At 34.5% G+C, this 26,279-nt stretch overlaps 2 protein-coding genes across 6 annotated transcripts; one reads left to right on the forward strand and one right to left on the reverse strand.

The window, feature by feature from the left end:
- Positions 1-11,088: 11,088 nt before the first annotated feature.
- On the forward strand, positions 11,089-15,800 carry LOC112282606 (magnesium transporter MRS2-11, chloroplastic). 5 transcript variants are annotated; one of them, XM_024520413.3, is made up of 14 exons: positions 11,089-11,235; positions 11,505-12,441; positions 12,583-12,655; positions 12,796-12,869; positions 13,021-13,106; positions 13,242-13,332; positions 13,712-13,780; positions 13,996-14,076; positions 14,214-14,379; positions 14,499-14,544; positions 14,721-14,801; positions 15,003-15,085; positions 15,209-15,252; positions 15,353-15,800. In XM_024520413.3, exons 2-14 carry the CDS (start codon positions 11,566-11,568, stop codon positions 15,446-15,448), a joined length of 1,866 nt encoding a protein of 621 aa, XP_024376181.1. In that variant the 5' UTR covers positions 11,089-11,235; positions 11,505-11,565; the 3' UTR covers positions 15,449-15,800. The 5 variants fall into 5 exon arrangements, with proteins under 5 accessions (XP_024376181.1, XP_090106600.1, XP_024376180.1 ...); XM_024520412.3 differs by having other exon boundaries at positions 11,091-11,235; positions 11,477-12,441; XM_090250474.1 differs by lacking the exon at positions 14,721-14,801.
- Positions 15,801-20,428: 4,628 nt separating this feature from the next.
- On the reverse strand, positions 20,429-24,198 carry LOC112282896 (F-box protein SKIP16). Its single transcript, XM_024521035.3, has 7 exons — positions 23,852-24,198; positions 23,037-23,154; positions 22,560-22,771; positions 22,088-22,438; positions 21,512-21,727; positions 21,285-21,391; positions 20,429-21,148 (listed from the first exon to the last, which is right to left on the reverse strand). Exons 1-7 carry the CDS (start codon positions 24,047-24,049, stop codon positions 21,070-21,072), a joined length of 1,281 nt encoding a protein of 426 aa, XP_024376803.1. The 5' UTR covers positions 24,050-24,198; the 3' UTR covers positions 20,429-21,069.
- Between the last annotated feature and the right edge of the window lie 2,081 nt (positions 24,199-26,279).

The following is a 26,279-nucleotide window of genomic DNA, read 5'->3' on the forward strand; positions in this document are numbered from 1 at the left end:
AGATAGCATGTCTGCTACTAAATTGTCTTTTCCAGTAATATGCTTAAATTCTAGATTTAGTGACTTAATATAAGCAATCCATCTCAACATTGCAATATGTGGCGTTGAACAGTTAGTAATCATTCCAAGCAATGGCAAGCAATCTGTTTCAATTACTACTATTGCCCAAATCAAATAGTCCTTTTCAGCTTTCATAGCCGAAACAACTCCCCAAAGTTCTCTTTTGACTTACGAATATGCACGCTGACGAATACTTAAAACTTTAGCCCCAAACCGAACTGCAAATCTATTCCCACTGGAATCATCTTGACCCACAGCCCATCCAATGGCAATTGGACTAGTGTCCACAGTAAGAATCACTGGTCTACTGCATTTATAATCAACCTTCCTCAATATTTGAGGTGACATCAATAAACTCTTCAATCTTTGCATTGCCTGAATATGCCTTTCTTTCCATTTAAAACGGTAATCCTTGCGTAACAGTTCATATAATGGATCCGCTATGTGAGTAAAATGAGGGACCCAGATTCGATAAAATACACATGCACCCAAAAACCTGCGAACCTCTGTTAAAGAATCACAATCCTCTTTCATCCTTCCAATTGCATCAACTTTAGTCGGATCTGGTTTTCTTCCGTAAGATCTGCATAAATGTCCAACAATTACAACCTCTCGTACTCCAAATACGGACTTCATACCCGATAATGTAAGATGAACTTCTCCAAGCCGAGTTAAAATCTTTTCACAATCTTATATATGATCAACAACATATTTGCGACATCCCCTCGTATCTAAAGTTTCATCCTTGTCTCCTTCTCTGCACCCTTTTATAGGAACATCATCCAGAAAAGGCATAGTCTTTTCCGGAATAAAATCTCTCAATACCTTATTCATCCCATTCATCATATGCGCAACTGAGTTGGTCGCACCTTGAGGAAGAGTGCACATTCTAACCAATCCAAGTGGTGTCCTCATTGTTGTCATATCTCTACTTCCTTCGACAAGTTGAAATTGATCATAACCTGAATACAAGTCATCCATTGAATAGATCGCCCTTCCAGCAAACGCCTCAGCAAATTCATCTACAATAGGTCCAATTCTTGCGTTCCTGACAGTTACTACATTCACCGGTTGCATATCTTGAATAAACTGTAGTGACACATTCTTCTTAGGTACCATAAACCATCGACTAGAATACGGCGCAAATGAAGGTTCTAATATTTTCATCTTTATCTTTTCTTTTAATAGTTCCACTAATTTAGGTAAATGTGCCCTCGGTATTGGAATTGGTCTTAGATTCCAAGGTTCATGTGGTACAGTGAAGATAACCATAGGTGTTACAATATTTGGATCCACTCATCCAATTTCATGAGATTTGAAGGCAAACGATCTACCTTATTTAGCCAACATTTTTTTGAATCAAGTAATTTCCTCCGGTAATAAAGAACCATCAGAACCGATCTTCAATTCTTCAAAAGTCTCTTTAGTAAATTGATGTCCAATATTCATTGTATCTCTTAAACTTGCTTCTTTTGATGCTTCTCCCATTTTTTCTTTAGAATCCTCTGGTAATGGTCCGGCAATAGGCTTTACCTTCTTATCTGCCGTTTTATATCTCGTCTCTACTGTGACTTCTGGTGCTTGAAAAGATTCAAGCATGGTATAAACCTCTCTCGAATGAATCTCAACAATCTTATCATTATCCCCTAACCCAATAGATGTAATCAATTCCAATGAATCTTCTAGCCCATTTTCTTCATAAACATCCAAAATCCTCTCATCATCTTGCAATGTACCTATCTTGCGTAACTGTCCTTCAATATCATATAATCTTTTTCTTTCTTTTCTTTTAAAATCATCAACTTTCTTATACATAATATTTCCATTCTCCAATATACCAATAAAACTCGCATCAAAGGCACCTTCATCTCGCGAGAGTACCTCCTCTTTTGTACCTCCATAATCTCGCTTTACAGTGGTACCTCCCCAAAATCCTTAAATCCTTCAACAATCTTTGGCAATGGTTTCTTCCTCAACCTATCTCGATTCCGTTCATGGTTAGGAGGTACTGTTAGAAATTGTACAGCTTTCCTCCCATCTTCGCTCCGTACCCTTGCATAAGCAGAACCATCGTCAAGTACCTTTGTTTCCATCTGTGTTGCCGTGATATAAGATTGTCCTAAAATCAACGGATAAGACGTTGTATCTTAAACAAAGAAATGTTGCTCCGTCGCAACATCCCCAATCCAAATTTTGACATCTGGACAAGCTCCATATAATTCGCCTCTTGTGTTATTAGCCGCTCGTATTGCCCATCCATGTTCCATATCAATTGGCCATTTTTGCTTCTTATAAAGATCTTTAGACATGAGATTTATTTCAGAACCATGGTCGACTAAAACAACTATTGGTTCTTCTATATCTCCTACTTTCACCAATACTTTAGTAGTTGACCTTGCCCAATGCTTTTGAGTATAATGGCTCAAAGTTTCTATTTCCTTGTCACTAGAATCTTCAAAACGTACTCGTTGATTGTATCCATTCTTTTCATTTGTTGGTTGCTTGTAACCAGTATCAACCTCTTCTTCATCTCTATATATTCTTGCATCAATAGCGTGACTCATTCCGGTTTCGTCCATTAATTGCCTCTTTTGCTTAATGCTGTCAATGATGACATCATGGAAGTCCTTCTTTGCAATTTCCAAGACTTCTTTCAATGTGAATTCTACCTTAGCGTTTAATATACGTTCTTTCAACACCCCTTTCAAATTTGTTGCCGCTTCAATGTCAGAAAGTAGCTTATAAGCAATTGATTTGCCCTTATCTTTTGTCTCCTTTGTTTTTTCTCCCAATGATGCTGAGGTATCCTTTACAGGCAATTCTTGTGAAGCTGCCTCCCGAGCCTTGTCTCTTTGAGTTTGCCTCTTAGAAGAATTTCCTTCTCTAGTATCATCAAAATTTCCTCGTCTTTTTTCTTCCATCAAAGCTTCATGTTGGCTCTTAGCAATATATGCATGAATTGAAAGAGACTCAACAGGATCCTCCCAACCTGTTCTACCTCGTATTGTAGCTGCAGTCCTCAATAACGCTTCTCGAGGTAATTTCCCTTCTAGCATTGTAGAAACGGCAGAAGCCCAAAACTCACTAGTTTCCGTACTTCCACCAATTTCATCATCTATTCTAGCACCATAACTTGCACTTTCTCGTGCTACTGTTTCATGCTCTTTTAGGTAATCTTGAACCAATGCTCTCATTCTTCCCTTGCCAAAATTCGTTTGAAGAAGATCCTCTCTATCTTTCAATGCTATCTTCCCATCTTTCCAGCAAATAATTCCCTGCCGTATCATATTATGAAATTCATTGCAATCTTTTCTAGTGTGTGAAGCATCATCACACCAAATGCATCTTTGTACATATCCTTGTTTTGAAACATTCTTCGAATTGTTTATAGAAGTATTCTCTTCAAGTCTTGCCAATTTGATTTGAAGATCTTGCATTCCTCGTATAATTTCTTCCATCCTTATATCTGCTTTCTTTGATAAGGATGTCGAAGGTTGAACTGTAGGCATTATTGGTGGTGTTGTATGTACTGGAGCTTTGGGTGCTTGTACTGTTTTCGGAATATTGCTCCTATCCTTCTTCCTTTCTTTTTTTGTAAGCAACCCTACTGCATCTTCAACGTTCTTCCACTTCGTTGTCAATCTTTCATCTTCTTCTTTTTCTTGAAGAAGGAGTCCTAATTTCCTTTGCAATTCTCCATCAGCATCTTGAAGAAATAGATCAACTTTGTTCGGCTCCAATGTCAATTTTTCTACCTTCGACAATTGAGAGTACTACCTCTCAAATTCCCTTAGTAGCTCTGTTGCTTGCAAATTCTTATTGGGCCGTTCAATCCATTCCAGAAACTGCTTTTTACTAACGCGATCAGCATCTTCCAAGAAATATTCGTCTTTCAATGCATGTGAAAAATCCTCCCATGAATTCCCATAACGATCTGTAATCGATGTAATGTGGTGTCTTATCTCCGATATCTTGGTAAGTCCAAATAATTCAACCATTTTCTTCTCAAAAACCCGATTTAATTCCATTTCACGAACATAACATCTTAAATACCTTGAAATATTCCTCCCATCAAATTGATCAATTCTATTACACTGCTTGCAATGCTTTGGTTGCCAAAGCTTCCTTTCGATCATTGCTTTGTTGTTGCTGCATTGATAATGAGAAGGCTTGAAACATACTAGCAATAGATGGATCCATGTGCATACCTTGTCCTTTAGAAGAATCTCGACGAGAAACTTCTTCCAAAAATCCTTCAAAATTTTTATTTTCGTTTTCCATAAAATAAAGATAAAATCAACCGAAATCCAATGCCTTCCACCTCAAGCTTTCACATCGGGTTCACCACTTATGTCGTATTACGTGCTTTCCTGCTCGAGAACGCGCCAGGCGTCTAGCTGTAGAAGGTAGTATGGAGATTCGCCAATAGTCAAGCAGTCTATTAGTTTTTGACTGCTGGAATATAAACGACTGCAAGAATACACCGTAAATCTATACAGATGCCCTTCGACTGCTCGCTGAAGTCCTTTTTGCCCCAGCCGGTAGGTCTCTAGATGTTACAAAGAACCCCGAACAATCCAAACTGTTAATCTTTGATACCGCTTTGTACTTATGATCTTGTATCCACTGACTGTCTTGTTAGATTAATCCAATAAATTTCATTCACTTCGCATACTCAATCCTATGGACACCCTTTTAATTCTTTAATCACAGACGTAACTCGATTTTACAAAACAGTCAAGAGTAATCAAACCCACTTCATTAAAAATTCCGATTCACCATTACAACACTGACTTCAGCAATGATTGCCTCAGTCTTCCCAAAACCCTATGATGAAAAAAAAACCCAATTCTCCGTCTTCTTTCTCGGCCCGAAGCATGAAGCTAGCTCTCGCGAACCTTCACAAAAACCCCCCATAAAAAAAAAACCTCTCTCCCCCCCTCCTTTCTTAACCTTAATTCTGAATTTCTTCAATCTTCCGTCTTGGATCCGAAATTGGCTCAAGCTGTCAAGGCTTAGATTTGAAATCGGCTCTCACCGTCAGAGCTTTTTCGTCCATTTTTACCTTTAAGAGATCCATTTACCGAAAACAACATTCCCTGAAACGGCACAGAGAATAGGACAGCTTGAAACAGAATCGAAACCCCGTACTCGGGTCCACATTGAGTCGCCCGACCAATTCAGGTCTCATATTGGGTAAGAGTCTAGTAGTAGACCCGGATGTGCCCGTAATTGGGTAAGATGCCCGTAGTAACCTGGATGTTCACGAAATTGGGTCAAATTGGTCCTCGCGTCGGATTGGCTAAGACGCCCGTAGTAAGACCTAGATGTTCCCGTAATTGGATCAAATTGGTCCTTCGCGTCAGACTGGCTGAGGTCCGTAGTAAGACCTGGATTTTTCCATAATTAGATTACATTGGGTTGCCCGACCAATGTAGGTCTCATATTGGGTAAGAGGACCCAGATTGGATTCTTGAAATTGGATCCAATTGGCTTTTCGAACCAGGCTCACCCGTCGTGCGAATTGGTCCTTTCTCTTCCTGCTGACTTTCGTTATTGGAATCGAACGGAGCATTTCAGTATGCCCCGGCTGACTGTAACGGGGTGACTGAACGTGGCCACTCAGTATTTGCACTGGAGCTGGTCGTTGCTCCCAATATTCGAGGTAACTGAACATTTATAAAAGTCTCCTTTCTTTATATTTTCACAGTATACTCGTGTTACAACACGACAGCGTTTGGTATCACGATTTGGAAAGGGACTTCCAATGTTTGGTGATCGTGCTAGAGGTAGGAACAACTCCTGATGGTATTCCAAATATTCTATTCGAAGGAAGTTACGAAGGCCTCAACAATGATCAAATAACTGGGTGGTCTTTTCGCCCTGGTATGGGACACTATCAATGGTTGAGAGGCCCTATCAATCATCTTCGAAGAGAACAAAGATCAGAGTATGTGGCGAATACAATTCGTCGCATTATAGATTTCCTCAACATATGATGACCGCTCGTCGTGGAACTCGTCCCTAGAAGGGAAGGTAATGTCACGGACATAATCATATAAGCTAGTAATTACATATATAAATTGGTAGAAGTAAATAAAAGTAGGTAAAAGTAAGTTAATTCTATAGTTTTCAATATGGAAGCTTCCTAGAAGCTTCATAGACATTACTTTGACTTCATAGGTGTCTTTAATTGACTTTTTGGATTAGAAACGTGGTCAACAAGTTGGCCATGTGCCACACATGTTGTTAGCTTGAAGATCAAGCTAACTATGTGGCCCACACGTAGAAAAACTTGCCTTGTAAGTCAAGGCATGTGTTCTACAAAGTCAACACATATTGGAGGTCGTATAGAACGTCGCCACATAGCCCCTAGTTAGATAGTATATATAGAGACAAGAGTGAAGGCTTCTTCACTCATGTCAACTCCTTTCTTGCTTCCAGTCTAGTTTCAAGGGTCTCTAGTTTTCTTGTCTTTTGGCAATAGTCATTCCAGTTTCTCTTTCAATATACATACTTGTTTATTTATATTTTGTTACCTTTCTTTGAGTGAAGGCTCACTTGTCTGAATTATTTTTTCATCGATTTCTTGTCCTTGACATTAGGCAATTTAGCTGGTAATAGTAGGTTGTTAGTAGAATAAATGGTTAAGAATTCAAAGGATCATAACCTTTGGAATCTGTCGGCCGACGGATCATCCTTTAAGTAGGATAAATAAATTGAGGAAAGAGAGATCGAGAGCCAGACTGAGAGTCGTAAGCCAAGAGCTAGACTGAGAGTCATAAGCCGAGAGCAAGACTGAGAGTCATAAGCCGAGAGCTAGACTGAGAGTCATAAGCCAAGAGCCAAACTGAGAGTCATAAGCCAAGAGTTAGACTGAGAGTCGTAAGCTGAGAGCCAGATTGAGATTCGTAAGCCGGAGTAAGCTTGATACTACCTCTTTGTTTTCTTTATTATTTGCTTATGAAGAATGATAATTGAGAGAAGTATTGTTGAATTGATAATCATAGAATGGATTATGGATTGAATTAAGACGAAAGTAGTAAGCCTCGGTGTTTTGTAGTTTGATATTTGATTTCAAATAGCCAGAATATAGTCAATTGTGATACTAATAGACCCAATTCATATAACCAATCTTTCACCATGTTCGAACCCACCTCTATTAATTCAATTGCTTTGGTCTACTGAAGCTTGAATGCAATGAGAACAAAACTAACATTATTTTTTTGATCTAGAAAAGAATCCTAGAATTGCCATAAGTACATGGTTTTGTATCTTAGGATCTAATTTTGACCATGATTTATAGTTGGTTCTCTCTAATTATTAATTCTCAATTTTTAATGTGTTTTTTGCTACAAATTACTCTTCTTAAAGATGTATATATCATTCATTTTTTCATCTACTTTTTTACCTTATATATGGCCATACAAAGTAATATATATATATATATATATATATATATATATATATATTTTGTAAAAAGACATCAATACTAAAAGGTTAAAAATTGAAAGAGAAAATTGAAAAAATCCAAGGCCTCTTATAAAACCATTTGAAAAACTTGTATGACTTTGTCTATCAACAAAATAAATAAAATAAAAAGTTTCTACCAAATGAGTCCATCAGATCTTTTCTATTGTTGTCCTTAGATCTACGCGTGGTGGATACATCTCTACTTTTGAATCCTTAAGAGTCAAAACTAAGATCTATGGCTTTCAATGATTCAAGGATCAAAATTTGAAACCAAGGCTGATGGCCATTAAATGATCCTTAAAAATAAATTTTTATTTATTTTTATTATTTTATTACTCTAGAAAATTTTCAATAAAACATTGATAGCAAAAAAAATTTAATTTTACACTGTTGAAGAAAATAATGAGTCTTTTAAGTAATGTTAGATTTAGAAAAGAAAATTTTGGCTAAAGCTATTTATATCATTTTTTAAAAATATATATTTAAAAATACAAGATACATATAAAGATGTAGAATGATAGAATTATAAATTATTCTAAGCTTAGAATTTTTAGATGTTTAATGTATATTTATGTTTTAAAATAGTTACACATTTTATTTTATTTCTTGGATATGATGTGATTGATTATAAAGTTGATTTGTAACTTCAAAATCTACAAACCATTGTAAAAAAATAATATATAATAGACACTTTTTGATTTAAGTATTAAAAAAATAACATTAATAGAATTTTTAATATTTTTTTTACATGTCTTTTTATTAAATAATATTTAAAAATTAAAATTCTATTAAAATATAATATAAGTATGATATATTTATACAAGTTAGTTTTTTTGTAATTTTTTGAAATATAAATAACAATAAAAATTTCTACAAGTATATTCTTGCTTCTTTAGAAAAGCATTAAATTCCTTATACCATTGTTTCAATCTGTACAATGATATTTTCAACCTACATATAAGATTGTCTTTTTCATTTCTTCTTTCTAAAAAAAGCTTTTTAGTACCAATTTAGTCTTAAATTTTACTCAATTTTTTTTCAAATAAGCTATTTTCTTTTCTTTATTATTTTTAAACATACAATCTCTACTTGGACCAATCTACAAATTATTGCAAAAAAATTTGATCATTTTATAAGCATATATTAATGAATCACTTGCTAGATGAAAAGAAGGCATTGCAAAACAAATGAGTATATCATATCAAAGAAGAAAATAATGGCAACTCAAGGTACAAATAAAGATTAATTAATAAAGAATTCTAATAAAAGAGTGGAGTTGACTACATTAAGATCTTCTCATGTTGTCAAACTAATCAATATAAGACTAATGCTACATATTCTTAACATCAAGACCTTGTATCTAAAGCAAATAGATATTAAGGTTGTTTTTTTGTACAACAATATTGATGAGGACATCTACATGTTGCAATCAAAAGACTTCCAAGTTTTGATAAAGATAATTTGGTGATCATATTGAAAAACAACTTGTATGGCTTGAAATAGGCTCTAAGATAGTGATACAAAAGATTTAATGGTTTCATATCTGATATACGACAAATCTTGGAAGAATGCATTAGGAAGTTGTAAAATAAGTATTACAGTACTAAAAAAGGAATTCAAATTTGGTAATTTGTTTTAAGAAGAATAATGTGAATTTGCAAGGATTTATTGATGCAAATTTGGATAGTTACTTAGATAATTTTAGAAGCACAACATATTTTGTATTCACTTTGGAAGGTTTTGTTGTGAGTTGGATGTTTAAACTTTAGAAGAACATTGCCTTATCAACTACTAAAGTAAAATAAATAGCTATCGTTGAAGCTAGAAAAAAAAGTGATATGATTAAAGATTTTTTTGAAAGAATTGGATTAAGAGTAAGTTGACAATGTTCTTTTCAACAACAATTAAAGTGTAGTACATCTAACAAAGAATTCAATATTTCATTTAAAGATAAAGCATATTCAATTAAGATATTATTTTATATGTGAGCTTATAGATGATGGAACATTGCCTTTGAAAATCTCAAGATCAAAGAACTCAATAGACATATCACAAATGTTGTTACTATTGAAAATCAAAGGTTGTACAAAGGCTCAATTGGCCTCCACAATTATTGATAAAGAAACACATCACTCAAACTATTCTTTAAAATATAAAAAGAAGATAAGATTACAAGAAAGTTGTGTGTGTGTTTTTTGTTTTGTTTTGTTTTTTGTTTTTTGAGTTTTTTTTTTGTAGATTAGTCTCCAAGTAGGAGATTGTTATTGTATTGAGCCTAATTCATAATGGCAACAAATGCATAGAGATTAAGGGAGACAGTAGCCTCCTTTATGGCAATTTTGCTAATCGATTGACATGCAAAGATAAAGAAGCTAAGCTCCTTGCAAGGATTTTTGGGGATAAAGCCTCCAAAAGAAATTTCTATTTAGACTTTAAATGTATTAGGCTTTCTTCTTAGGTAATAAAAATGTGCCAAGTGAAATCCTATTCTTATAAATTTGAGAGTCTCCTTTTTTAGATTTTGTTTTGTCAACTTCATCTTTAGTGTCTTTTTCTTTCTATTATATAAGTTAATTTCTATTAAAATATCTACCTAAAAATTCACATAATTTTTTTTCATCAAGAACAAACAAAAGGCATTTATTATCCAAAGACTAGTCTTCTAATAGATTAAACTTCAAAATATTAATATCATTATTTTTAGTATTAATACAATATGTATAAATTTCTATTCTAATTATCTTACTGTTGGTGTTAAAAAAATCTTATTCAATGACTGTATTTTATCTTTTATGTCACAAGTTTACTCTTGAGCAATTTGTGGAAATATATTAAATATGAAAAATCAATTACTATTGTATTAATTTTCTAGGTCCCACTTCTTATTACTAAATTTACATGAGAAAATATTTGATTCTCTCCTTCTCTCTTTCTTTTTATGGTAAATATTTTAATTGAATAAATCACAAATATCCCTTTTTGCCTTGATTTTAGAATTCTCTTACATATTCTTCTATTCTACTCACATCTATTGTAGCCTTCTATTGAAACAAAAGTATATATATTTTTTCAATAAAACTAAAAACTGCTCAGCTCAAAAGAAGTATAATTTGTATGTAAATGTGTGCAAAATGACATATTATTTGTATGAAGAAAATTGAAAATAGAATAATAATATGTATAATTTGATAAATTATCAAAAATATGAAATTATGTGGAAAAATATTTTTCTCATCAAATGGAATGATTCTTTATTTATCTTTCTATTAAAATTATTATTTATTATTTATTTTTATATTTAAAGGTTGTCATAATCAACAAAAAATTTAGATTCGTTTCATTGAATCGTAATCAACTTCGTTTTCCATCGATCTAAACAGAAACGCGGCGCCAAGACGGGTTTCAAATGTTTCCGCGTTCACACACACAGGCTAAAACGGAACTGGTTTCACTCAGCCTCGTTCACACTGCAAGCGTGAAGGGGACCAGTTTGAGATCGACGGGGAAAGGCAAGACTAGGAATGGCTGCCGAGGCATCCTCGTCTTCTTCGAAATGCGTGGCTATGGAGGCTTGATCTCTGCAGCCCACACGATGCTGCAATGCAATGCAATGCAACACAAAAGCAAAGCAAAGGAAAGTAAAGAGAGAGCACGAATTCATCACCAGCAGCAGCAGCAGCACCGCCACCACCTCAGTTCAAGGTGCTTTGAGGTCGATCTTTGGGTTGTTTTCCTTTGTGGGTCGTTATATTGTTTATGGATTAACAAGAGTTAGTCATTTGTTTTCGATTTCGACGAGTGAGGGGGTAAGCCCAGCATTCAATTCTATATGTCGTGAGTTGTTGGTATCATTGCCTCTGTTCGTTTGAAAGGTTTGGATTGCTTTGGAATGGGATTTTGTGTACTCTTTGAAGTCGTTACGAGAAGCTGTAATTTGTGCCAGTTGATTCGGTGTTTTGGACAAATGGAAGGATGTCAGAAAACCAAGTCTGGTTATTAGTTGCTGGTACTTTCATGGAAGTTTGAATACTCATGGAGTTCTCATGGAATTGCGCTGCTGGAGTCCTGCAAGTGCGAAGCGTTGGGCTTCATGCAACAGTTTGTCATGGGATATGGCACCGTCTTGAGTGTCGAATTAAGCATCTAAATATTGGCCTTGGGGAGACTCACAGTTTGGCCTCCTATTTACACAGGAAAACTATGATGCTAACTGCAGATTATAGGAATTGTAGTTTTAGATTCGTTTGGAACTCTGGAATTTTGACGTCCATAAGGAGAATTGGGAAGGAATCATCAAAATCACAACAGCAATTTGGAAACAACCGTGGATCCAGTGTTGTACACAATAGGTTCATCTATCCAGGATATTTGAACCCAGGCTGGTCGCAAAGAATCCCATTTACCTTGACTCACGCACAGAAGAATGATAGTAGTAATAGTTACGACTCTCAAAATTCATCTTCTTCACCTGAACGCCCCCATTTCGACAGCGAGGATGATACAGAATGTGTTGAACCGAGAGGAGGAAAACATATCTTCCAAGACATAGGGAGGTATACCGACGGAGAGGAGACTTGTAGAGATCAGTGGCAGGAGATGAGGAATTATGTTGAACCTCCTGGGTTCAGGAATGCAGATGCACTAAGAGGATACAAGGTGTCAAGGATTGGTTCGAATGGGTCTGACCTCTTTCGTGAAGATAGGAATAGTGTGTGGCCTGATGAGGAAAGGTACGAGGACGATGACAACGACGACGAACAGGGTTCATCGGAGGACAGTGAAAATAGTGCAAGCTATGAATCATGGGGTGAGGAGCTTGTGAGTAGCATTGTGAGTGAGAGTGTGGGATCTATGTCTGGTTCTACAGCTGACTCTCTCGTTACTGGGGTAAAGAAACTTGTTTATCAGGTACGGCGTGTACCTTCAGTGTTACTGGTGGTTTAGCTGGGCGTAACTTGATGCAGTATAGTTCAGTTCGACCATAAACTTGATAATCGGAATAGGGAATCAACATGAGCTTATACTTCTGCAATCCGTGGTATTTACTAGGTGCTCGAAGTACATCCTGATGGAGATGTGGTGCAAAGAGAAGTTAGTAGAAGGAAGCTGTTGAGGAGTATAGGTAACTTTTGTTGCCTTCTTTTATCATTTTTTCTATAAGGTATTCTGACTAATAAAACCACTCTTACTCCTCTTGTACTCTAATGCACAGAATGGTCCTTAGTGAAGATTAGCGTGTGTTGTGCTTTGACTTGTGACTAGCTGGACTACGTCTACGAGATATTCGTAGTGTTGATCCTTCGTTATGGGTCACCAATTCAGCGCCTGCCATACTGGTGAGTCGAGGTGCATTTGTTACCCATTTCTTTTATTTCCTTTTTGAAAAAAAAAAAGCTAATTAATGTTAACATGCTATAGCTATCCTGCAAATCAATTGTGATTACTATATGCAGGCAGGGCCCTGAATGTGCTTGCATTGTGTGTCAGGTAAGGGACCAGGCCATTCTCCTGAATTTGAGTTCACTGAGGGCAATAGCAACTTCTCGCAGTGTCCTCATATTTGAGCATAAAAGGTAAAACAGCATCTGCAGAGGTGAAGCGTCTGAAACCCGGAACTCATGATTCCATTCTTATTTGACAGGTCCTTTTGTTTAGACATCGTCTTCAGTGACAGTGTTTCTTACCCTTCGGTGTGGGGGAATTTTTAGTATCGAAGCTGAAGCTTTTATGGCAGCACTACTTCCGCGTCTTAGGAATGCTAACAACGGCCAAGGTCCGAATATGCCTTTCGAGTTAGAGGTAATGCGCACTCAATTTATTTTTTCCTTTTACAGTTAGTGTTCAAATATCACCTGGACCGTAGCATATGCTTCTCTCTCATGACTTGTTTACAGTTAGGCGGTTGGTCAGTTTGGGTGGGTTTACGTAAACACTTCAGACTCTACCACGTGTTGAAAAACATGATTCACGAAATCCTTGTGTTCTCTCCTGCATTTCACAGAAGCAAAAAATTAGTTGGGATTTTTTTATTTTTATTTTATTTTATTTTTTCCCCATATATTTTCTCATGTAAATCGTGTACTCATATTTTCGTGGCATTGTTCACTGCAATGGATCTTACGTTTGGACTTAGGTCGAAGAGTCCTCAATTCTATGGTTGTCTGCTTGTCAAGGCTAGGTTGTAGAGGCCGCTCTTCTTTCAAGGACTCAAAGGCTCGAACAAATGCTCATGGAGGTCGACCCAAAGGTGTGTGATTCACAAGAGCAAACCTTTTCACGAGACATTTATTTGATTGGTAGAAACATTGAAATCAAGTGGAGAGTAGGGCTACTAAGAATTTTTTATTACTCACTTTGTTCATTGCGATGTCTTGTGGTTCTGAACCAATTTGAATTGCTTTTGTTCACTTCTTAAATTTTTTTATGTCTTATATCTCTTTATCCACAACATATTATCGACAGATAATGGCTCTATTGAAAAAACTCCCAATTCGGTATACCGCTGATGTATTGGAAGAACTTCGACTTGGAAAGCAAGCCCTGGTAAGCTTCTGGATGTACCCCACATCCTAGTGTATATGTGGTCAAATATCATAGAGCTTCTGAAAGCCAATTCTAAGTGGGAACTGAATCATTTATACCGATACTTAAGCTTTGGGCTGTTACGAGTTGGTCTGTAGGTGGAATTAGCTGCAAAGGCTGGTGCATTGCGTCAAATGATTTTGGAGATGCTTGAGCATCCAGAGGACATCCGGAAAATGGCCATCATAGGACGCACATGCAATATAAGAAGGATTGATGGCTCCATTCAATGCACAATACCTTCAGAGAAGCAGAATGCAGAAGGTGATATTCTAATTGTGGTGTTTGCGTAAGGTGACATTGATCGGGCACAAAAAATGTTTCATAGGTAACAATGTGGAGGTGCCATGCTTCTGGTCTCACAAGTGTCGTTTTCCCTGCAGACGAGGAAGAGGAAATTGAAATGCTTCTCGAGTACTACCTCATAAGGTTAGTGATGTTAGTAGTAGAAAGCCTGTTATCTTGTTGTGGAAGGTTTTAGTCAGATCACTCGGTAGTAGTCGCTAAATTACGTCAGTCGAAAAAACTTGAATCATGTATTGTTGCAATCATGGTGCTATCTAGAGTGTCCTACTTCTGTGAAATATGTCTGCTCCTCTCAACAGGTGCGACTCATGTCACGGTGAAGCCGAAAAACTGCTGGATGCAGCCAAGGAAATGGAAGATTCCATTAGTGTCAACTTAAGGTTTAGGCTTCACTTGTTGAATCTTTGAATTAGTTGTATACCCGTCTATATGAATCTATTCATCCTACGTGTTGCCCCAAAGATCTGCATGGACGATACCAACAATGAACTTGTATTGTTTAAATGATTTCGTATTGCAGCTTTGAAGAAAACTGACGATAGAGATATGGGTTTTTAAAATGTGATGAGGTGTTGATGTAGTTCAAGGCGTCTCGAGGTGAGCCGGTTGGAGTTGTTGCTTCAGGTTGCCACGCTCTGCTCTACCCTAGGGGCGCTCATTGCAGGTAATGATGCTCTTTCTCATTTTTCCTGACAATTTTCTAAGCCCAATCTTTCTTGTTGATTAGCCTTTTACTTCGAAGAAAAATCTGGGGTGTTAATACGAACTCACTTGTACTCGATCACAGGAATATTCGGAATGAATCTGAACTCGGATTTAGAAGATTATGAGGTAAGTCCGTTTTTTACCTGATCCACGATATAGTGTGTGAGATCTTTTATCCGCTAGTCGTCTTCATTCATTCTCTTGACTGAGCGGCTATTACTTGCAGATGGCATTCTATATTACAGCAGCTGGAATTGTTTTTGGATGCATCGCTTTATTCTTTGTTATGTTCACATATTTGAAGGATCGAAAGATATTGTGACCAGATTCAACGAATGGTCTGAGTTTGATTCTGCACGTTGTATGAGCTCATCACTTGTTTACTTGAAGCACCTTCTTCTGAGGTACAGACCTCCTATGCCAGTGCAGTTGAGAGGGTGAGGAGAACTTGGGCTACTTCATTGTATGATAACTTTACCAGAGCCCATGTTGAAGGATAAAAGTATTGAGAGGATTATAGGATCGGCTGTGAAACCACTAAAGTTAAGGCCAGGCTTGTAAGTGTAGTCCAACGATAAGGAGATCAAAATGTCTTTTTCTCAAGTGCAAAATACGTGAGCTACAGATGTCTCATGTATAATCAAAATCCACCTCCAACTAGCGTTTATGAGTTACCTCGTAAGTGTATGGATTGCGTTTATGTTATATTTAAACGCAGGGAACTGCTAACTTGACGGTTGAATAATGTCCTAATTCTTTTTGGGTTTAGAACGATCCTTGCTTTCCATTTTGCTGTCAATTGGATTTTCCTTGGAGACTATTTCATTTCTCCTCTAAAACAAGACGTTTATTGCTTGTTTTTATCCATTCATAATACAATTTGGGTTTTGCCCAACCCAATGCCTGTTTATTACCAATGGACCGTGGGCAAGCAACAAGCTAAGCAAAATCTAGATCAATTCAAATCATGTGAGTTTCAAGAAGTTTATGTATTAGAAAGACTAGTGCAATAGCAAAGAAATCTAAATTTATTGGGCAAGTCTTGAGATTGGATATCTAAATTTACTGGGCAAGTCTTGGGATTGGATAACCTTGCTTTGCTCCTTGACCCTTCTTCATATTACTTTGTTGCTTCTCTCAACTTTCTCCCTGTTTTAGTCACTTTAGTTTTTCTTTTCCTTAGTCCAATTTTTACAAGAAAATAGAGGAGGGGGAGGGGGCAAGACTAATTTGATATAGACATGCAAGAGCAGGCATTTAAAATTTTGTTTAAATTGTTTGATAACCAAATATGGATTAAAAAAACAAAAAAGAAAAACTAAAGCATGGTTCTAGAAGAAATTATGCACTAGCCTATTTGATAGATAAGTTGGTTGATTTTGGCATATTAAACTATAAATATATCCATATATATATATATATATATATATATATATACATTAAATATGTATTACAAAGTTGAAACACTATGAAAGAAAATTAATGTTCTACTAATTTATACAATCCAATCCATTTATTGATTTATAGTACCAAATATTTTGATGTTATTTTATTTTATTTTTTAGTATTTAAAATGTATATTAATAATGTAATATTAAGAAAAATAATCTTAAGGGTTGAATCCAAATTCTTCTTTATTTCTTATTAAAATGAGGTGTCTTTGCTTGCGGACATTAATTAAGTCTTTATAGAATTTGATTATCTATGTTTATTTATAATTTTTAAAGTATTTATTCTATAATATATTTTTTAATAACATCAAAGTATTTTTTTTATAAATTTATCTCCATACAACATTTACCTGATTTTTAATCACAATCTTTTGTCTCCTTGGCATCTTTTTTTGAATTAAGGCAATTAAGATAAAAAAAGTGCTAAGTTTTTAAATTTTGAAAATTACATTAAATATGATTTTTATTTATTTTTTAATTATTAGAATTTAATCTCATATTATTTTACATCTAAAAATATAACTCTAATTTTTTTAAAATTATATTGAAAAAGAAATATGATTCTATTTTTAATTTTCTTTTTTATAAAACATTCAAATATCTTTTATTTCTAAAACAATTTCATAGTTTACAACTCAATTTTATAAACTTCAATGCAATTCACTGTGTCTTGTTAACTTTCTTCTAAAGCTTGAGAATTTTTCAACTAAATGTTTTTTTTCTTATTTTAATTAGCTCCAATTATCTTAGAAGAAAATTAGTAAGATTTTTTCATGATTGGCTTAACTCTTCATACTTCTTAGATATACAAATATCAGCCATTTTTCATTTATTAATGAAACTGGCTTTAAATATTTTTATTAATACTATATTTTTTATTAAACATTCTACTCTGATAATAAAATCCTTGATGGAAAAAAAAAGAAAGAAAACAAAACAGAAAAACAAAACAAAACAAACAAACAAATAAACAATCAGAATTTTAAAATACTTGAGTTCTATTAGGATCTTCAATTTCTTTTGGAGCATCTTCTAAAATTAAAATATCTTGCACTTGGTAGAAATGGTATTTTAAAATCTTATATTTTTAATATATAATTTATACTTTTAAAGAAATATTAAATTACAACTATGTCTATTATTATTGAAATAATTTTTACCTTTTATTTTATTTTTAAGTTATATAAATCTCTAATGTTATATAATATTGTAATTGAGTTTATTCAATAGAAAAATTTATAAGTTTTAAAATCCAAAACTTTTGAATTAATATTCTTTTAATAATTTTAAAAAAAATCAATATGGGATTAGATGTTTTTAAACCTTTGAAAGCTATAATTAATATAAATTTCTAATAATAGTTACTAAAAGATATATTATTATTAAATTATATATATATATATATATATGTATATATATATATGTATATATATATATATATATATATATATATATATATATATATTATGTATGTATGAAGTTTTATATTAAATAAAAGATTTATAATTCTATGATTTTATTAGAATATTTTACTTTTAGAAATACCTTGTTTTAATACAAAATCGTTATTTCTCTTATATATTGTCCATAAAATCTTTATATTGAGTGCCAAACCTCTATCTTTTAAATCCTTCTTAAACAATTTGTTTTTTTACTATCAACACACACACACACACACACACACATATATATATATATATATATATATATACTAATATTGATCATCAATTAAATTATTTATATTATTTTTTTAGGTTGTGATCTTAGTTTATTCTTGATCAAAATAAAAACCTTTTAAATCACTGATTATATAGATACAAAGATCACTAAGTTAAGTTCCTACTTTGATTCTTGTATAAGAAAATTAGATTTTTATTTCTATTTTTCTTTTCAATTTTGGTATCTAAAATTTGGAACTTGTCTACTTGAAGCTTTTATAAATTTAAATCTAGAAAATTTTAAAGATTTCTAATCTTTGATTTTAAACTAGGCTTTACGCACAATCTTTAATATATAGATAATTTTTTAGAATTAATAAGAATATAGATGTACTTATTAACTATACTAGTAACTTATACTTCAATCTTCTATTATTGTATTACATCTTATAACATCAAAGCCTTGGTTTATTTGAATTAGCACTCTCTAGACTTTTATCTAAGTTATTTTTTGAATTTTTGATCCTACATGCTAAGTTACTATAAAATAACTATCAATTTTATTTTTAATGTCATCCAAGTATAAATAAGCTTTGTTTTGTTTTGTTTTTTTTTTTTTTTCTTTTATTTTTTTCTAAAGGATTTCTTACATTTATTGTTCTAATTAGTTTAGCTAAAATAAGAATTTAATTATTTTAGATTTCTCTCGAAAAAAGAAAGTAATAATAATATTGCTAATTAAATTAATTATTTTAATGAAAAAAATATATATTATTAACCCCAATTTTATAAAATTTTATTTCACAAAAAAAATACAAATATTCATACAACTGCACTTAAAACTAAGAAGTTATTAATGTAGAAATTTGTTTGTCAAAGGTAATTGCCTTCGTGTGTGGTTAAGACATAGTGCTTTTAATATCTTCACTTCATTGTTGGATGATAATGTTCAATTTTATAAGCTTGGAATTTTTTCGTAAACTAGAATCATTTCCACAATATGCATCTCTTCACACTACACCTGCGCAAACAAATCCTTACACATGCTGCCATCACTGCCGTTGCAAGGTGCCCATTTCAAAGTAAAAATGGTTCAGGGCACAAACACGTTTTAACAAAGATTTGAGACCCAAAGTTTTTAGTGAGTTATCATTCAGTCCTTGTCCCAAAAAATCTTGCCAAGTCAATCTTCAACAACACAAACAATCCATTTGTAACCCCAAAGTCTAATTATTAAACTGCAAACCTTGTCGACACTTTCACAATAAAACCCTACATCTCAACATCCTCAAACCCACAGGTGCAGAAAGCTACCCAAGTCAGGAGCAGTTTTTAGGGTTTCTCTCCTCTTCTTGTACTTCCAAATAGAGGTTTGAACTTTCGACCATCTCCATCTCCATCGCCATGACATCTCCATTAATACAGGTGTGGAAACAATTCTGCTTTGTTTGGCTTGGTCTCACAATTCTAGCAGTTGGGTAATGCAATGAAGAGAAAACCTGAAGATTTGTCATCTCATGTGAAGCATTTCAGGTGAATTAGTGGCTGTAGAAATGGCACATGATGTGGGTCACTCATAATCTCATTGATAATTGAGTTTGTTATGAAAAGCCCATTTATTTGAATATGCATTCAAAATTTTATAACAAATAGTTGAATAGTGGATTCTTGGTTCACTAGCTCAACAATTTAAATTTGAGAATAATCCTATTTATGATGTTAAGTTGTTCTTGTAGCAAAAAACTATCAAATGAATACAAATTAAGAAAAATAAATTACGGTGCGATTTGCAAATTATGATCATTCTAGAACAAATACTGTTGCAATATAAACACATCAATATTTGAAAACGTGTGTAAAATTGAAGCAATAAAAACATTTACTCATAAATCTGTAGATTCTAGAGAAGTAATACATTTCAGTGAGGCTCAATAAGGTTTCCACAAGTAAAAAATATGTATACATTAAAATAAAACAAAAGGATGGTAATATAATTGACAGATTATGTATATATATACACATAAAATTCCATGATTGGTATCAATTCACACTATTTCATTCCTATCCCCTAAACATACACAAAAATTGACATCACAACTGTGTCAATATCAGCAAAAAGGAGAATCTAGGTGTCTTCAGAAGGCACCAACCATTTGTTTGACTTTTCTCCACATCAGCTATTCTTCATTCATATCCATTGAATTAGCGTTGGATAATTATGCATTTTCAACGTTTTCCACAAATCCTAGAATGCATTTGACATTTGCCTTGAATCCTAAAAAGTGCTGTGAGAAAGGAGCTCTGACCTATGGCTTCACATTGACGTAAAATTTCCATACAAGGGCCTGAGCCATGTTTGTCAAGCACCTGCAAGAGTAATTTCTCCTCCACCTCCACCTCCAACTTTGCCAATTTCTACCTGGTCCTTCCCAAGTTGCTCCAACTCTTTCTCCATGATTGTACTTCATACAACCTATGGTACCTACAAATTTATTTTTGTCTTTGAACTGTCATCCCTTGCGTGTCTGTACAAACTTAGTAACGGTTCTAAGCAACGATTTTTAGCTTCAAGACTCAAGTAGTCTAGTTGATCTCACGCTAAAACTATATGAACGTGTACCAATTATAGTAGAGATTTTCTTCACAATCTTCTTCCTCTAGGCGCATACATGCTCTGAACTAAAATGTGATTTCCTCCGCCAAAGAGCAAATCATAAGACCTTTGAAGGAGGGTCCAAAAATGCAGCACGGTGTCAAGACAAAAAAACAACGAGAGCCTTCTTGCATACTCATAAATTTACAACATCCACATCTTGGAGCTCGCCTCCTGATTATTAATATATGTATTGGGGCACCTCCAGAGGAAACTTAGCAACAACTGCTTTAAAAGGATCTCCTGTCGGTACTGAGATCCTGGAGACGACCGAGCCAACATTAAGTCTGGAATACCGTAACTAACAAAAGAGAAAGAAAAGCACTGTGCATGCATTTGTCAACCAAAAACCTGGCGTAAACAAGAATACACAAAAACCAGAGATAAACTACGCACCTTCCAGGAACAAATGTGAAATCTCCATCAAGCGAGCCTTTCTTAGCGCTAAGTCCAGTGCAGCTTTCATATACAAACTCCTCCTCTCCTATCCTCAGCAAGGGATACTGAGACATGCACAACAATCAAATCGTCAACATCCAGGGTAAAAGTAATATGAGCGCAAAATTCAATAGATTCTAAGAACATGGCAACTTGGGAACGAAAACTGTGCAAAAGTTAATTACCAATCCAATGACCGCCCTTCCGTGCACTTGTGCTACAACGCTGTCATTGGCACGAATGACCCAGTGTCTCTCTGAAAGTTGGCAGCTGGTAAGTGCATTAGAATCGTTAGATGAAGGATTCAACAAACACATGCGCACTGAGTAGGAAAACCAGTAACTATCCTCCAGTTCCTCCACACGGGACAGCTCAGGCACAAAAACTCCTGAGCAGCGAACCTGCTCAACACCAACAGAAATAAACCTTAATAGCCTACACCAGTTGCTAGTTAAGATTACATCACCGCCCTAACAGAAAGATAATCAAGTGCTAAATGCACGCAAGGCGATTCTTGAGAGCTACAAATGATGCATAGGCTCAAAAAAGGAGAGTTTTACATGAATATTGCTATGGAGGAATCTTGAACAAGGAGAGAGAAAAACGAGCTACAGAGAAATGAGGCATGCAACTCAAAAATTATGAGTGCCAAGAAAAATGACGATAAATTGTTCCACTATTGCAATAACATGCACAGGTGGGGCATCATTATTAACTGTTTTAGTCGGCCATAAAATTCAGGTGATGAAATCTCAACTGACCTGAACGCCACGAGTAACAGCAGTGTTGCAATAAGGCTCCGTCTCAGGATAGAGACTAATACTCCGACTGCCTTCCTCTGTACGAACAGAGAACATACCCACCTGCAAACAATGAGCGTAATGCTCCAGCCATCGAAGCATCCCATCCTGTGACTCCTCGTCTGACGCGCCATCTTGCTCCGGCACACACGCCATCATCTCTCCATCTAAAAGCAAATTTCTAGTGCCGACGTATACATTACCGTCCTCGCAGTCTAAGAAGATGAACTTGTTCAAGTTACTTGACGCAGCTATAATAACGCGGCGATTCCGACACGGCGAAGGCAAAATGCGACTAGTCAAGTTCAGCATCTACAAGCATGCCGAAAACGTGTAAGTCATTCCAGTATCAGAAAATAAGAACTACTCTAACACAACACATGATAAATAAATCCAATCCCAAGTGAATATCAAAAAGATGTCAAAGAATCACCTGTCGTAAAGATAAGAGATGAACATTAACGAAGTGGTGTGAGAAGTTGTAGCCTCCAATAAGACCAACGTAATGATCTTCAACTTGATCATCGTCTAACACATTCTCAGGTATTCTTTGGCCATTACAAAGGCGATACAACAAGCGAGCGGCAGGAGGGAAGCGGCATTTTAAAGTTGCTTCTGTTTCAGCAAGTTCCTCCAATGTGGCACCTGCAACCACCAGACAAATATGAGCTACACATTTAAGAAAAACGATTGAATCCACAAACGTTGAAAACCAATTCGGGAAAAAAATTGGCACAATCATTAAAAAAAACTTTTAACATTGATGATGAGTATATAATGAGTTCCTTGATAGACCGGGCACCAGAAAAATTGAGTAAGTAAAACAACTCTAATGAGCATGAATGTCCGTAACCACATACTGAGCACGCCGGATAGAAGTGAAAACCACAACAAAGAAGCATATAAATACCGGGGGCTAGTGAATTAGAAACTTCTTTAAAATTGTCTCTCGCCCAAGACCGTATTGAATCCCAGCAGAGCTTGCTGCGTTGAAACAAGCGCGATGTTTTCCATGATTGGTACGTTTCCTGACATACATTGAGGTGCAGCAAGCATTGTGAAATGAAGATGATCAGTCCCTTGAAAGCTTAACACTTACTCAAAGCACCACAATAATGATCACTGTGACGAGATTTGAAAATACAATAGCCCTAACCTTCAACAACTAAGAGGTAAATATGTGAAGGCTAAACCCATATCCACTTCTCACGACAGAAAACTGCTTGCAAACGCCTAATTGAAAAGCTAGTGTCCCGCTACCACCCATGCTACAATTATGGATCATTCAACCACAAAGTAATAGGTCCCAAGTAGGCAGCAGAAACTTCATTGCGATTCTAGAGAAACACGACAACGGTAAGGATGGCACGTATCTCCATCAGTGCGGATTTGATTTCTACGCAGCGTTAGACCCTAAAAATTACCATAGTTCATAAACTGCTCTTCGACCCAGAAGAGAACAACAGCACGACATTACATTCAATCACCGCTTTATAAGTTCGTGTGTACGATACGCTACAACCGGAACCAATGAATTAGACTAGGGTCACAAAAAACACAAAATAGTCACCATGAATCAACAGCCCTAAGCTTCGAGCTTTCACACACCTAAGCGAATAAGTCACAGTTTACGGAGAACCTTGCGAATGCAACCAATATGAATGAGATCGCCATGCCTGAAATTAAGAAGACCCAAGGTAGGGCGAAAATTCTAGAATCACCCACCTTCCATGTGGAGCAGGGGCGATCGAGGGGGTCCAACTTCTGGATGGTGGGGAAGTCTCTGCGACAGTGCGGCTCCCAGAGAGCGTCCTGGCTCACGGTCTGGTTCCAGAAACGCGCCACACAAGCAGCCCTAGCGCAATCGGACGCTGAAACCTTGGCGATGATCGATTGCAACAGCGCAGTCGGCAACTGCTCCATTGCGCTTGCGCCGACTCCACCCGTCCCCAAACTCCAGATCCACCACAATCCACTCCGATCTTGGGAGCTCTCTCCCACCTAACGCTAAGCCTGCAACAACCCAATTGTAGCGACGCATAAAACAGACGGCTAAACCACAAAACAAAGCAGAAGTGAGCCCATGTTTGCCGCCTCTCATGCTTGTGTGGAGCATAGCATGCGAGCTGGTCCTCCAGCTCGCAGCACGCCGGGCAAGCTGGGCGAGCGGAAGGATGAATGTTTTCCTTATTTCATTCATCCATATGTGAATATATCATTTGTCTATCAGTCTGTCGAAGCTTGAGTCCCATTGCAGCGTTGCTTTGGGCTGCATATCTGTTCGTTTTTCTACGTGTCGGTGTGATTTCATATGTGTGTGCTTGTGTATATGTGTGTGTGTATATATATGTAAAAATAATAATAATAATTAATTAATTGGTCAAAATCTTACTTTTAAGTTAGTGAGACTTCAAGTAAGATTTGATACATAAGTCAAGTTAATTTGAATTTAAGATTGTCAACTAAAAAATGTAATCTAAAATTTTTAAAGCTAATACTTCATAAATTAAGATGTTCATATTTATAGATAGTAGAATACTGTATTAATAACTCAAATATTTCAAAACATTATTCACATTATATCAAAACATAATTTCAAAACCATATTCACAATATTCACAAAAATCAATAGAAATTATCCACATTAATAAGATTTCAATGTACTCTAAGACCTTAAAACAGTATGAAATTATACTTGAATGAATCTTAAAATATCATTACAGGTCAAAAATACGTTTTTTACAGCAAAAGAATATAAATGGAAATGGTCAAATTAAATTACATTAATTAAAATGGTAAAAGTAAATACAATACATATAGAAATTTTTTGAATATAATTAATATGTATTAAGTTATAATATATAGTATTTTTCCATTGGTGAAATAATCATGGAAATAAAATTTAGAAACATATTTTTTGTAAAATTATATATATATATATATATATATATATATAAGAATAAAAAAAATGCATGAATACTTGTAAGACCTAGATTTATAAAAGCATTAAATTTTTGAATTGTTTCAAGACTCAAATGAGGATGTAATCAAAGAAATGAAAGTAATATGATATATAATTCTTAAAAGGTAAGTATTTATTTATCAATAGAGACAAGGTTGTTTTAGATATATTAAATTAGTACATGTCTATATATATATATATATATATATGTATATCTATGTATGTAAATACAATGCATTTCTTGCCACTAGTAATTTTTTATTTTTATTCAATTCAAGGAAGTATTGAAAGTAAAATTAACACTTTTTAATCTAATAATTAGATAAGTGTTAGGTGATCTATTGCATCCAATGAGATAAAAAAAAAAAAAAAAAAAAAAAAAAAAAACTCTAAAATGGGATAAATTTTATGTTTGGTATTCTTTTATAATTAGTATAAAAATTAACCTTTTTAAATATTACAAATACATTTAAGTTAACTCACTCAAAATTTTAAGAAGTATAACTAAATAATCTCCACTTCTATTTTGGCCTAACTTCTAGGAAGCTTAGTATAAATTCTACAAAGTTCAATAAATTTTAAGGCCCAAGTTTTAAATCCTTTGTAGGAAATATTCATCAGTCGATTCTTCTCACAGTAATCAGTAATAATATAATAATGCTGAAATTCTTTCTGATGTAAACAACATTCAATTTTTTTGTTCTTTTATTGGAAATTTGTAAGTATTGGTTCTTGAGTGAAGAATATATATATATATATATATATATATATCTCTTTGGATGTATTTATGTGTGTGTGTATATATATATATATATATATATTATGAGTTCAACAAAGAGAATGGTTCTGAGAGTCATGCTGTTGTGATATTTTCTGATGATTTCAAAAAACAGAAACAAAAACTTTTTACAGGATGTAAGCTTTATCTACTGGCCTATTGGTAAAGAGAAACTTTTGAGGTAGATTTCAGTCCTATGTCATTGAAGATTCAGCTAGGATTGAGATTACAGAGGTTAAGAGAATATATATATATATATATATATATATAATAAGTATAATAGATTCTTAAAACTTCAAGTTATATATATATATATATATATGTATACACACACACACATGTACCAACAAATATAACTTTTATAACTTATAAAAAACTAGTGGGAACTTGTGATGTTGGATATCACAATCTTT

Source organism: Physcomitrium patens, chromosome 5 (assembly GCF_059467195.1).
Source record: "Physcomitrium patens ecotype Gransden chromosome 5, ASM5946719v1, whole genome shotgun sequence".
NCBI lineage: Eukaryota > Viridiplantae > Streptophyta > Bryopsida > Funariales > Funariaceae > Physcomitrium > Physcomitrium patens.

What these genes read in the sequence shown, in the direction of transcription:
- LOC112282606 (XM_024520413.3), top strand. Translation starts at nt 11,566, where the DNA reads ATGGAGTTCTCATGGAATTGCGCTGCTGGAGTCCTGCAAGTGCGAAGC. An exon ending in GAAGCTGTTGAGGAGTATAG is followed by an intron (nt 12,656 to 12,795) that starts GTAACTTTTGTT and finishes ACTTGTGACTAG; the next exon opens with CTGGACTACGTCTACGAGAT. An exon ending in ATTCAGCGCCTGCCATACTG is followed by an intron (nt 12,870 to 13,020) that starts GTGAGTCGAGGT and finishes ATTGTGTGTCAG; the next exon opens with GTAAGGGACCAGGCCATTCT.
- LOC112282896 (XM_024521035.3), bottom strand. Translation starts at nt 24,049, where the DNA reads ATGGAGCAGTTGCCGACTGCGCTGTTGCAATCGATCATCGCCAAGGTT. An exon ending in TTCTAATTCACTAGCCCCCG is followed by an intron (nt 22,772 to 23,036) that starts GTATTTATATGC and finishes TGGTGGTTGCAG; the next exon opens with GTGCCACATTGGAGGAACTT. An exon ending in ATCTCTTATCTTTACGACAG is followed by an intron (nt 22,439 to 22,559) that starts GTGATTCTTTGA and finishes GCATGCTTGTAG; the next exon opens with ATGCTGAACTTGACTAGTCG.